General features: G+C 46.3%; 1 protein-coding gene across 2 annotated transcripts in view; it reads left to right on the top strand.

Moving 5' to 3' along the window:
- Positions 1-13,226, top strand: part of Lrig1 (leucine rich repeats and immunoglobulin like domains 1) — a 101,126-nt gene that overhangs the window by 66,449 nt on the left and 21,451 nt on the right. For both annotated transcript variants that reach the window (XM_034511419.2, XM_076940146.1), the window contains 4 exons: positions 6,323-6,460; positions 8,507-8,650; positions 10,110-10,253; positions 11,588-11,731. In XM_034511419.2, coding sequence (XP_034367310.1) covers positions 6,323-6,460; positions 8,507-8,650; positions 10,110-10,253; positions 11,588-11,731 — 570 coding nt within the window. The remainder of the gene's footprint in view (positions 1-6,322; positions 6,461-8,506; positions 8,651-10,109; positions 10,254-11,587; positions 11,732-13,226) is intronic.

Raw genomic sequence — 13,226 nt, 5'->3', positions numbered from 1 at the left:
TTAGCTGTGACCTCAGTCAAGTAAATTCCAACATTTGTCTTTGCACCACAAAGCCCTTCATTGCTTTGAACCTTTCTAAGTAGAAATGGTAGTCATATTTACCAGGCTAGATTGCTATTTGGTTTAATTGTTTTGCCTAGGGCTGGCTATATGACACGTTGATCTTATAGCAGTTGATCAGCTATGGTTATAAGAACTTGGAGATAAGTCAGAGGTTATGGAGATGAGTGTGGACTTTCTTGGTAGGTGAGCAGAAAGATTAATGGGTGATGTAAAATGACTTGTTTGAATATTCATTAAGAATGGGGTGTTTTCTTATCTGGACTACATGGGACTCCGTCTTAAGCAAACAAGCAAGCAAACAAAAAGAATAGGAAGTTTTGTGACATGGTGTGCTGTCTTGAATTGGTGCAACAGATGGGCTTTCAGGTCCTCTGCTTTCAGGAAGGAGGAGGGGTGGTTTCTCTGTGTGATTCCATGCTTGTCCTTTTCTCTAGACATAAGAGTAGAGAGCTAGAAGGCAGGGCCAGCGACCAAGAAGAAATGGTGTTGGGGTGTTTGGCACTCATGGGTCAAAGATGTGTGCTTGCTGTGGGAACAAGAAGGGGATCTACCCCAGCTGGTTGGAGGTCCATCTTGGATTTGCTTTAAAGGCTGGCTCCCTGAGACAGCTTGGTTGTTCCAGGGGCTGGGAATGGTATTCTTGCCAGGTTCCTAAGGCCTGGTTCCTAAGTGAAGCTGAGAGCTCTGACTCAGTCCTTTGTTCCTGAGAGAAGAGCCAGGCTTACCTCTTTGCATTGGAGTGTGCAGTGGAACAGGAGGGAACCAGTCATCCATTCATTGTTCTCACTTTTTTTTTTTTTCAAAGTACTTTCTATGAACTAGATCCACAGATTGCTCCTGAGGATACAATGACTAATAAAGCAAGGACTCATGTTATTGAGCATCTGCTAGAACATGTCAGGTCATATCAGCCTATGGGTTATAGGAACTTCATACTCCACTTTATAAATGGGACTCTAAGATTCACACCTGTGTGTGGCACCATGGGATTGTGAACTTGAGTGACAGCACTCACAGCACATCTCCAGTAGGGCTGTGGCCATATGTCAGGCTAGGGTCCTCAGGCAGATCTCACGCAGGTTCACACAGCTTGTCTTTCAAGGAGAGTGCAGACTTCTGTAGGGTCAGAGCTTCAACATCTAGGCTCCGAGCCTGGGTGGGGCCCAGGCTGTAGTTGGTGGCAGAGATGAAGCCCCAGAGAGAACGTGGTTTGTGTTCTCAGCAGCTGGGCTGCCTTGGATTTGACACAGGTGTTCCCATTTGGGTGGGGCTGTCACAAGACCTGTGTGCCATAGCAAACTTCTTCCTGTTCCTGTTGATTCTGCCTGAAGTTCTTTGCTTGAACAATTTCTGTTGCAAGAATGTTGGTGAATCCCATTTGTGTGCTCACCCGTAACTCTTTTGCATGTAGCTGCATTCCCTCTTGGTGACCTGTATTGCAGCTTGTACCCTTCTAGTGCCTGGAGGCACAGTCGGAAGTAGAAGCATGTCTTTCTTCATGGCAGCATGCCATGGTGGGAATGAAGATGGTGAACTAGATATGTATGTACCCAGTGTAGCCGATAGCAATTAGAGTACAGACAAGGCGGGTGATGGGGGTACATGCACATGTGTGATTTCAGAAAGAGTGGCCAGGAAAGCCTCGCTAGCAGGGAGTAGAGGATGAGACACATTGCTCTGTGGAGAGGTAGTGTCCCAGGCAGTAGAAGCAGGAAGTGCAAAGGCCAGTGGCTTCTCCAGTGGGGACAGATATAGGGCAGAACATCTGAAATTGAAGAGTAGGAACTTAGGCGGGTCTGTGACAGACACTGACTGTGCTTTCGACGCCTTAAGTGACGGGTGGGCTACAGTCAGTTGTTTTCAGGAGAAGAGTGTCAGGAACCAAGACTCATTTTGTTTAGATCTCTAAATTGTGTTTTATTTTTAACTGAAGATAAAATAGACATAAAAATTAAGCAGAAAGTTCAGTAGTAGTTTTGTTGTTGTACAGCCTTTCTTGAGGTGTTCCCTCTCCTGCAATACTGAAACTCCATGTCCACTACCAGCCAATCTTTATTGTCTTTTTTTTTTAAACCCCTGATTTTGCAACCACTTTTGTATTTTATTTTCTGGTGCTTGCCTGCCCTCCTTTCCTTCCTTTTGAAACAGGGTCTCATCATGCAGCCTAGGGTACCTAGAACTCTCTAGAACTTGTTATGTGGTTGAGGTTAGCTTCAAACTTGCAGTCCTCAGGGTTAGGGTTAGGGTTAGAGCTTAGATTCTTGCACCAAGTAATGCTGGTCATTCTGCAAATACCCATAGCTCCAGCGCTGAGAGATCTAATAATACCCTCTTCGGGCCTGCATATATGCACAGGTTTGCATTACACACACACACACACACACACACACACACACACACACTCAAAGAAAATCTCTTTAAAAATTTATAACTTTAAGTGCTAAGAATGCCATTTTGTATATGTTGTACAAAATGGTAGAAATATGGGTAGGGCCATGTACAACAAACTATTGGAAATTCTGGAATTCATTGAACAATTTGTGTGTATGTGTGTGTGAGAAACTGAGGTCAGCAACTGAAGCAGCAATTTTTAAAATGTAATATTTGAATATATTTCAGAGATAAACTGGAAAGTTTCAGTAATGACAGGAAAGTTTAGAAAACTTTGCTTTTTAGAGTTAAACAATTATATTTTTATAAGAACAGAAAGCTTACACAATGGTAGGCATATGGGTGCATAAGATAGGTATACAAAATGAACTTACTGACAATAGGGCATCAATTATTTTGAAGCATTTCTTTGGTGTATAAGTCGTACATTAAAAGCACTGGAGTTTGTAACTGACAGTTGTTTCGAATGTGAGCTGAGATGTGTTTCTGTAGCATGCAGACGTACATAGCACGGCCATTGGTATTTAGACCCTGGGCTGCAGTGAAGCCACGTGATACGCCATGGGTATGTGCAGTTGGAAGCATCGTTGACTCATGACACATTAAATTTTAAATTAATATTTTGTCATCGTACATTCGGAAGCCTGTTACCAAGTTTTGTCTCCTCCATACATTCCGTTATGTGACCCTATATAAGGTGGCACACACAGTTTAGGCAGCTGTAGTTTATCCCTAGTTTTCTTTATTCATCTGCCACTAGACATTTGGGTTGCTTCATCTTTTGAATATTCTGAATAATACTTCTATGAACACGTGAGAATGTCCCCTTGAGATCTGCCTTCTGTTTTGGGGTTATTCAGAGGTGGCAATTGTTTTTTTGTTTTGTTTTATTTTGTTTTTTGGTTTTTCGAGACAGGGTTTCTCTGTATAGCCCTGGCTGTCCTGGAACCCACTCTAGACCAGGCTGGCCTCGAACTCAGAAATCCGCCTGACTCTGCCTCCCAAGTGCTGGGATTAAAGGCGTGAGCCACCATCGCCTGGCCAGAGGTGGCAATTCTGTGTTACAGTTTAGGTAATTGTTTAGTCATACTGTTTCCTACAGCATCCTTCACTCCCCCCACTGCTTGCTGGAGTCTGATTTCTCCACATTCTCTTGTGTTCCTTCGATAGTAGCTACCATAACTTTGATTTATGCTTCCCTTAGAAACACTGATACCTGCTGGCCATTTGTGCATCTTCTTTGGGAGATGTCTATTTAAGTCTTCTGCTGATTAACATACATTTTTTTTATGTTCTTTGTGTATATGTGTGATTATGTGACTGTATTCCATGTCTGAAGGTGGTTGTACATGGTATCAGGTCTCCCATGAGCTGCTGTTACAGGCTCTTGTGAGTTTCATGGTGGAAACTGTGTTATCTCTCTAGCCCCCTTTGCTGATATTTTAATCAGGATGTTTTGTTGTTGAATTGTAGTGGTTCTTCATGATATCTAAACCCAGAATGCTTAATTTTCATATGTAAATTAATGCAGTATTTGTATGTCCCTGTGTATAGTACCTGAAGTCTCTGGATTACATTTAATACCCAGTACAGTTCAAATACTTTGTAAATAATTATCTTACTCTTATGCTATTGCTTCAGGAATGACGACAAGAAGAATTTTCATGTGTGCAGTACAGGCGTGATCACTTTTTTTCCTCCTGAGTATCTTGTGGCATTTGTTAAAATCAGCAGGTGTAGGACCCTCAGGATTCAAGTTGACTTGCTTCACCCTTATTCAGATGCTTGATTTGCAGGTATCTTCCCCACAAGTGACCCCATTGGCTCCTTCAGCTGCTGGCTTGGGACCTGACTGCAGGTGGTGTTGCTCACCTGGCCAATAGGCGTTCCTCTTGCTGCAGAGCCCGGTTCCTAAGACCCCTTTTCTAATTCTCTTGTCTCCTTTTCTGGTGGCTACCCTTCTCACTTGGCCCACTGAGTGACTCCTGGTTTGGTTCAGCCTGACAAGCCAGCTCTTAAGTCTGAGCCAACTCCTCATCTCCCCACCCGGCTCTTCCTGCCTCATCATCCTCTCAGGCCTTTCCTGAGGACTTCTCCCTGTTTCACCCTTTGCAGAGCTCATGCTTCACTCCCACAGTCTCTTCATCTCCATAGCTGTTTCTCTGCTCAGTGGGGAACTTTTCCCACTGTGTGAAAATGTCTTGTCTTCTTAACAGTGGCATCTGTCCAGAATGGGGGCCTAGAATGCGGTTCAGTGGATAAACATACTGCCAAGAAAGAAGAAAAAGTGTAAGACGAAAGACAAAGACAGAGGAGACAGAGGGGAGGTGTGAGGGAAGAGAAGAGAGGCAAGACTGTCACAGGGCTTGCTTGTGTCAGCTTCAGAGTGCCAGACTCTTTTGTGGGCTCCTGGTCCTCTGTTCCTGGCTCCCTGGTACTATATTCAGAATTCCCGGATGAGGCCCAGTGCTGTGGCCTTTATTTCTTGTTCTTTTTCTTCCCATACTTTACATAATAAAGCTTCTATTTTTCTTTTGGAGTCAGAAAACTGAAGAGACCGCCTTTATTGAAGACATTAATAAAGAACTCAGGAAGTAGCTTGGGGAGGAGCCTAGAGAGGTAAAGGGACAGGGTCCCTCCTCTCAGGGAAGTCTGTCTCTCCCTCAGCACAGTTGTGCAAATGCATTTTGAGTTTCAGGGCCTGGGAGACTTGTGAAGAGAACAAAGGGGCCTGACAGTCCCGGAGCTTCTGGGAAAGAGGTCCTTGTTTATGCCTGCTGGAACTGATTCGGTCAAGTGTTTGTTTAAAAGGGGATGCCACTTGGTAAGCAACACCAAGCTTTTTTGGTTTTTGTTCCAGAAGGCTTTTGATTGGCTGGAGAGCTGCCCCTGTTTACTCATAGCTGGCAGAGTATGTGCCTGGGACCCACAGTCTCAGCACTACCACCCAGCAAACTTTTCACTGTGGCCCAACTAGGCAGTGCCAAACCTGCATCAGTGTTCCCACTCCCACTGAACCCCCCCCCCCACCCTGTCTGTTGCCTTTCTCCTGATGACTTGCTAACGCTGGCTATGTAGGTTTGGGTTTTTGCAGAGAGAGGATTAAAGGTGAGAATAAGTCATGGCAAGAGAAAGTAAGCACTGAAATACTCCCCAGAATTTTCAGTGTGGTTTAAGGTAGCAGGCTGTGTTCTCCTCTTTCAGATCTTTCAGATGAGAAAACCGAGGTCCATAGTCACCAAGGGCAGAGATTCAGGGATGTGTTCCCAGCTGGGCCCAGCAATGAGCTCCTGCCTAATTTCAGAGTCAGGTTTAGTCCTCATTATTATGGTGTTCTTTACAGTTTCTTCTGTGTTCATGCCTGGCATATAGTACATATCAATAGACTATAACTTGTGACATAGTTGGTTGGATTGAAGTGAGCTCTGGTGCCTGTAGTCTTTAGTCACAATGCTAGACTGGGTTCCAGAGATCAGAGATGGGGTTTGATTGGGGCAGCTTGGTGCATTTGCATGTCCTCTATGCACTGAGCATACCATCTCCCTGTGTTGTTTTAGGTGGAATAGCTGAGGTACAGTTTTGGGCAAAGAGCATATTCTGTACAGAAAATATAACATGGAACCAGCAGATGATAATGCAATAGAAAGAGAAAATGCCACATACTGAATGTCACTGAATTCTAGTGTTAGGTAAAAGTAGAATTGCGGAAACAGTGGGGAAGACGAGAGTTTGTTACCTTGCCTCCTGCTCAGTTTCAGGGAGTACACAATCCAGAGTGCATGTGTGCATTTGTGTGTGTGTGTGTGTGTGTGTGTGTGTGTGATTGTTGGGGGTAGTCAGCTGCCGTCTTACCCCTGCTCTGTTTCAGGCAGCACAACAAGATTCTTAGTGTGGATGGAAGTCAGCTGAAGTCATACCTGTCCTTGGAAGTGCTGGATCTGAGTTCGAACAACATCACAGAAATCCGGAGCTCCTGTTTCCCGAACGGCCTGCGTGTAAGGGAACTGTAAGTGTCTCTGCTGTCCGTGTACCTCAGCTTCCAGGCCTTGTAGTGGCTGCCCTGGTGACTGTCCTAGACACAGAGGATGGGTGATTGCTTCACTCTGGCTCTGGCTTGGTTAAGTCCATGAGGTTGTACAAACCTTTGTTTGGCAGACCAAGGATAGGGTCTAGTCATAATCCCTTGGGCACCTGTTGTAGACCATTTCCAGCTCCCTACAGTACTCTTTGGTGTTACAGGCAGAAGGTAGCACCAAGGTAGGAAGAGGCTAATTGGCTATCCAAGGAACCTCCCCTCACCATGCAGAGCCCAAGAGTCAGGCCTTGGCTCTCTGCTCACAAAGTCTAGTTTTGCTCTCATGCTCTGGGTTCTTTCCCTGAGAAACTTGTGGGGAAGAGTTGGGTGATTAGTGGATACACATCAGAGGGATACAGGTTTAAAGAGCATGCATTTCTAGCATCAGAGACCACTCAAGCTGTGTTGTGTTATGGCTGGCTCCTTTGCAGAGGGCAGCTACTCAGCTTTATAGTTGTTTTAGATGTCTTTTTAAAAAAAATAACCCATCTCAGTACCTGCCTCACACGGAGTGGATGGTAACAGGAATGGGGAAGCGAAACCTATGTAATCCACTTGCTGCAGGTAGGAAGATGTTGCTCTGGGGAGGAATCTGAGGACCGAGGCTAAAGCAACAGTCTAGTTACGAGTGCATTTCTTCCTATCTCCTTGCTGTTTCTGGGTTGTTCTGTAGCTCACTTTGCAAGGCTGCTGTAGGACTCACTGCAACCCATCTTCTCAGGGAGGGTGACACTTGGTATATCTTTTCCAAGTCATTCTGAGACTCCAGGGACAGAAATGATTGCTTTCTGGGAGTTCAAGGTACAAGAATTGGGAACAAGAGGCTTTGGCTTCTATGAAGCCCTGGGAGGGGGCTTTCTAACGGTGTCTGTCCAGCTACTACTTGGTATTTCTTGTGTACAGAGAGCCACTAACTGCTATGCCGGATTGCACTGTCCTCTCACGGCAAAGACACAGAGGGCACTTTCTCCGTGGCAGCTGTTGACTGCTGTGTCTCCATCACACTGATGGCTCTTTAATTGGAGTGTTAAGAACAAACAGTCCACCCCGTTTGCAGAGTCCTCATGTGCCCTGCTCTCGGCTGCTGCCTGATGGCGGGAACAGAAGTGCCTCATTCCCTCTTGGCACACAACCCATTGTGGTTGAAGATTCTCTCTAGTCTGTCTCATTTGCACTTAAGCTTCTGTCTGGAGAAGGCAGGAAGAGGTGTGGGGTGGTCTTTTGTGAGGAGACTTTATCCCATCTTCTATGTCTTGTCTCTTTACTACCTGATAGAATTTGTTCTCTAAGCTGCTTCCATCTGAACTATATATGGCCATGTAATTTTGAGAAAGAGTCCCTTCCTGTGTGGTCACAGGAGGCTCCCCGGCATGCACAATGTGCGGCCATGTGAAGATGTATCTCTTGTTTTCTAAAGGACTCACAGAGGTTTCTAAGTGCTTCTTGAAGTTGTTAGAATTATCTAAATGAATGATTTGTGCATCGTCATTATGTAAGTCATACAGTTAGAGCCTCTTCAGGATTAAATAAAGGCTGTTTCTTTAAGGTGTAAAACCCACTGACCTTGCCTCCCAATTGAATTTTTTTTTTCCTGTTAGGCTTTCCTGACCAGCCTGAACTAGTGGGTGGTGAGGCAGGAATCTGCAGGTTTTCCTGAGGCAGGCATTGTGCTGTGCAGCTGGTATGGGCAAAGGTTAGTTAGTCATGCCCATCAGCACAAGCACAGTGCTTTGTGCTGCAGTAAGGCCAGCGTTGGTGTCTTCTCTTCATCAGACATTCCTGCTACCGGCATTCCCAGGTTCCCTGTCTTCAAGTCAGGGCAGGCTTGGGAACCTTGCTATGATAAACAGCTCAGTGAGATCTGTCCCTCTGGGTCTGCCTTAGCACTTTTCCTAGCAGACCCAGCTGGGCCTGGAGCCACAAGGAGTGAGGAAGGCCTCCAACTGCCACTACAGTTTCTCTCCCGAATCATTCCAGCAACTTGGCCAGCAACCGCATCAGCATCCTGGAGTCTGGAGCATTTGATGGTCTGTCACGGTCATTGCTGACTCTTCGTCTGAGCAAAAACAGGATCACCCAGCTTCCTGTGAAAGCATTCAAGCTACCCAGGCTGACACAACTGTGAGTACAGAAACCTGCACTTTAATTAAGGTTAGCCAAACTTTATGGGGGCCAGATTTCCCCAAGGACCCTGTACCAATCGCCACCCCTTCCTCACCCCCCCTCCCGTAAAGCTCTGCATAAACTATCATTTATGACCCTACTGCAACACCTAATAAAAGCAAATTGGGAGCTGGGTCTGGTGCTGGCAGGCTGCCTCAGATGGCCAAGGAAAAGCCCCACGTGCTTAGATGCTTGTCCTCCCTGACGCTGTGCTTCTGAAATACAGTACCTGCCTCCTCACTATTGATGTTTCTCCCCCCTCCCCAGCCCCCCCAACTCTTGATCCTCCTGCCTCAGCCTCCCTAGTGCTGGGATCACAGACACACATCACCACCCTCACCGCGGTTGCTTTCTTATCTCAGGTTTTAGCAGTGTTTAAGGCTCTGGCCATCTATAGCTTGGATGGGAAGGGATCTGATCCCTCTGTGGGAGTTTGGTTGACGTTAACCTGATCAGAGGCAGCTGTCTCTTCATTTCCTAAATTTTAGAAGGTTAGCTGGTTTGGTTTCGTATAAAAGGATTTATTCTTATCTCTTTCTAGGTATCCTAAAATGGCACAGGGTGCTAGAACCATATATTAACCAAAACTCCCCAGTCAGTAAAAAGGTTCTTCAGCTCTTTGTTTCCCTGTGTCTTCCTTTTAGCAGAAGAGTATATTTCAGGAAAATAAGCTGAAATTCAAAATTTGGTTTAACCAGAATGAAGCAGTTGCAGGTCAGGCTGGCGCAGGGCAGATTGTGCCCTGTCCACGTTGCTCCTGGATGCAGGAGCTTGGCTTTGCTCTTTTCAGTCTAAGAAGCTGAAGAGGCTGTGTGTGAAGTAGGGTCATGAGACATTGCAAAAATATTTGGGGGAAAACCAAGGGCTTTCTAATTAGTGCAGTGTTCTCCCACCTTCCCCAGAGTTGCTAATGGGATCCAGCTGACCCAGATTCCTGGTATCTATTGGTCAACTAAGGTTGTTCTGCTAGGACTAGGTGCCAAGTGTGTATCTGCCCCACCCCCACTTCTCTGCAGGCTGTCACTTCTTCTCATTGCACAGAGGTCTGTCAGATGCTCTGAGTGGAAGTTTTGCTGATACTGGTACCCAGTGGTTAGGATTTTCTTGGGGTTGAAGCATCTGGTATGGATTTCTGTTGCTGAGCTACCTCTGAGTCATGCCCAGGGCCTGCTCTAGGATCAAGAATGGTGGCTGTCCTGAGGGAAGAACTGTGGGGTGGCTATGTTCCCATAGTACCAGGGCTGTACGGAGCTAGCTATGCAGCATTCACTGTATTTCTAGGGTGTCACTCTTGCTATTGACAGTGCCAGTGTGCCAGCTGAGGAGTACCCTTCTCCATGGTTTCACCATTGACTTGGAATGGTGCAGGCTAGATGTGCACAAGGGATGTTCTGACCTGATGGCTTCATCTCCATAGGGACCTGAATCGGAATCGGATTCGGCTGATTGAGGGCCTCACGTTTCAGGGGCTCGATAGCTTAGAGGTGCTGAAGCTTCAGCGGAATAACATCAGCAAGCTGACGGATGGTGCCTTCTGGGGGCTGTCCAAGATGCATGTGCTGTAAGTGTGGGCATCGCTCCTAGGCTCTGGGAAGACGTGGGCATGAGAATGGTGGCTACGTGGACCCTGCCCTTTGGGCCTTTTTCTGCACAATGAACCAAGACCTAGGTTGTTTTCCTTGCAAGGTAGAAGGGGGTTTTAATGGACACATGGTCAGCTAAGGAAGTGGAAAGAGATGGATTGCACTAGTCTTCTGGGCCTGCTCTCTACCCCCACTTCCTCCACAAACCTAAGACTGCAGAGTGATTCCCTCCCCACATCCTCTTCACTCCCACACCTTATCGGAAGTCCCTTCTCTCCTCATGCTGGGCCGATAGTCTTTCTTGATGTGCAGGTGGGCCAAAATGCATAGTTCATCTTGGGAGATTTATTCCTGTCTTGTGAGCTAATCAAGACACTGAGTGCAGATGTGCAGCTTTTCTCAGGGGAGTTTCCAGCCAGATGTGTGCAGCAGCAGAGCTGCCTGCTGCCAGAATAATGAAAAAGAACAGCAGAGGGGCAATTACTGATCTTCTGATTTTAAACCTCTACAGTTGTTTAAATCTAAAGTAATGAATCTGCATAACAAGGAAGAAAAGAGAAGGTGGTGTTACACCATCCCACCCCTCCCCGTTTGTTTTTCATGAGGCAGTCATTTCCAACCTCTCTATCTTTGATTTTCTGGCTTTCATGCTTGCCAGTGTCTCCTTTCAAGTAGACACAACTTTACCTGTGTCCATTAGTGGCCCAGCTGGTCACTTCCTTTATTCCCTGTTTCCTATACAACCTGTACATCTGCTATTGTTTTTGCAGCTGAAATCAAAGTCAGAAGCCTAGGACCACAGCCATCAGTGTGTTCCCCAGTCTCATCATGAGAAGCATCTCCCAAGACTCCCCTTTCCCACACGTGCCTACTTCGTATGGCACGCACAGGAAGAGCCTGCTGCTAGGCCTCTTGTTTCTTTCTACTTCTGATTCCACCTCTGGATGTCGGTTTCCTATGTTCATTTGGGAATCTGAAGTCCAGATCAGTTCTCAGAACAAAACTTGTTATCTACCACTTGATTTTTACGTTGAGTACGTCCGTACAAATGAGGGGTTGTTATGTTTCTTAGGATTTTAAAATATACACTAAACACTCATGCTTTGAGCAGTAGGAGAAAGTCAGACAGACAAAAGCAAGTTCTGCTTGCTTAAATATCCTCTCTAATACTGACTGTGAAACAAAATGTGCCTCCTCTCTGTTCTGCTACCTTTTCTGCACTGACTACCACATCTGACACAGACTGGCTTCCTTTATGCTGTTTGTGTGATGGGAGAATGGCACTCTCCTCATCCTGCCTGTGTCTCTGCAGGCACCTGGAGTCCAACAGCCTGGTGGAAGTGAACAGCGGCTCCCTCTATGGCCTCACAGCCCTGCACCAGCTGCACCTCAGCAACAACTCCATCACTCGGATTCAGCGTGACGGCTGGAGCTTCTGTCAGAGGCTGCATGAGTTGTAAGTCCGGGGCAGTGGTCTGTGAAGTACCCCGTGAAGCCTCTAGAGTCCAATGTACCCCACAGGGTCCAAATAAGGAGGCAGCCCAGAGGTAGGAAGACTGGCAGTCTGTTGAGGAAGAAAGACCCATGTGTCGTCTCTGCCCGCCAAGTCTTGGAGCTAGAAATGAAGGGGAGGGTATGCAGGGAACAGAAGCCTAGATGTTGTCATCACAACACTTACAAGTGACAGTAGTTCACACATATGTCTTAACTGAAAAGGTCACATTTGAGTAGGACAGTGAAGCCAAATGATGGTGACCTGCTGATGGTGGAAGGATTGGTCTACCCTTGGGAGTTCTATCAAGAGAGTTTCTCAGGACACTGGGATCCTTCCTGCCTATTTGCATCCCAGTACCTGATGGTAGAAGTGGAGATGCAGGGTCCCTTAGACAGGGCTCCCAGGTTGTGCCCTTACTTCTGAGAATGGTAATGACAGATTTCCATGATGGGGAGGGCATGGCCCGGGTGGCCTGGGCATCTCCTCACACAGAGCAGACACAATAACACTGCCAGAGCCATGGACTTAGGAAATGTCTTTTGCCCCTTTGTCCCTGCCCCTAATCTGGGAGTTCTTTTTGTTTAATAGATACTATGTAATCCAGTAGGTTTACTTTTGAGAGGTTCAGGTTTTCTCTTTTTATCTTCTTTAGCTAGGCTTGGGTGCAGGAAAAGATTGAACCACCAAAGCACGTGATTGGTAGAAATGTCCTGTCTTACTCAGCCTCTCTCGTATTTGTTTACTTCACCAGGCATAGTTAGGGACACTTGAACCTGATGCTGACTCTTGCAGCCTGCTCTCCTCTGGTCTTCTCTACTCTGATATCGCCCTCAGTGCATGTCTGTCATTACTCAGAGTTCATACTTTAGCCAGTGCCTGTCTTTTGTGAAAGGCCACGGTCCTGCCCCTTGCTTTGTATTCATTTCTCTTAGATTCTGTGTTAGTGTTCATTCTTTGAGTTTAGCTTCTTGCTACCTAGAGATGCTCCTGTTGACCACTGCCCATGGCTTTGACCAGCCCTTGATTCAGATTCATGGGTTTTGTTGGGGGCTGGGAGTTGTAGGGAAGGGAGAGGCCTTGAAGGTGTTCAGTCTAGTTTCCAAGTAAAGACGGTCTTCTGGAATACACCAGAAAGGTGTAAGCCTTTCTGTGAGTTAGGGCTACACGGAAAGGTAAACCTCCCAGGCAGACCCTTGAGTTCCTTCTTCCCCTTTCTGCACGTTTGGACAACATGACACCGTCTTTTGTGCCATTTAGAGGAAGGGAAGGGTCACTTGAGTACACTAGACTAGTCCTAGCAATCTGTTCCATATTAGAAAACCTCAGAGCCAGATACAGGATTGCTCTGCAGTGTGTTCTTGCCCTCCCCTTTAGCTAAATTCTTTAATTGCAGACAAGGATGTAATTTCTGTCTCCTCCTAGGTCTTTGCAACTGATAGACACTATGACATAGTTC

The sequence above is a fragment of the Arvicanthis niloticus genome, chromosome 9, assembly GCF_011762505.2.
Source record: "Arvicanthis niloticus isolate mArvNil1 chromosome 9, mArvNil1.pat.X, whole genome shotgun sequence".
Taxonomy (NCBI): Eukaryota; Metazoa; Chordata; class Mammalia; order Rodentia; family Muridae; genus Arvicanthis; species Arvicanthis niloticus.
Note: the sequence above shows the minus strand (reverse complement) of the source record. Positions and strands in the feature narration are given on the sequence as shown.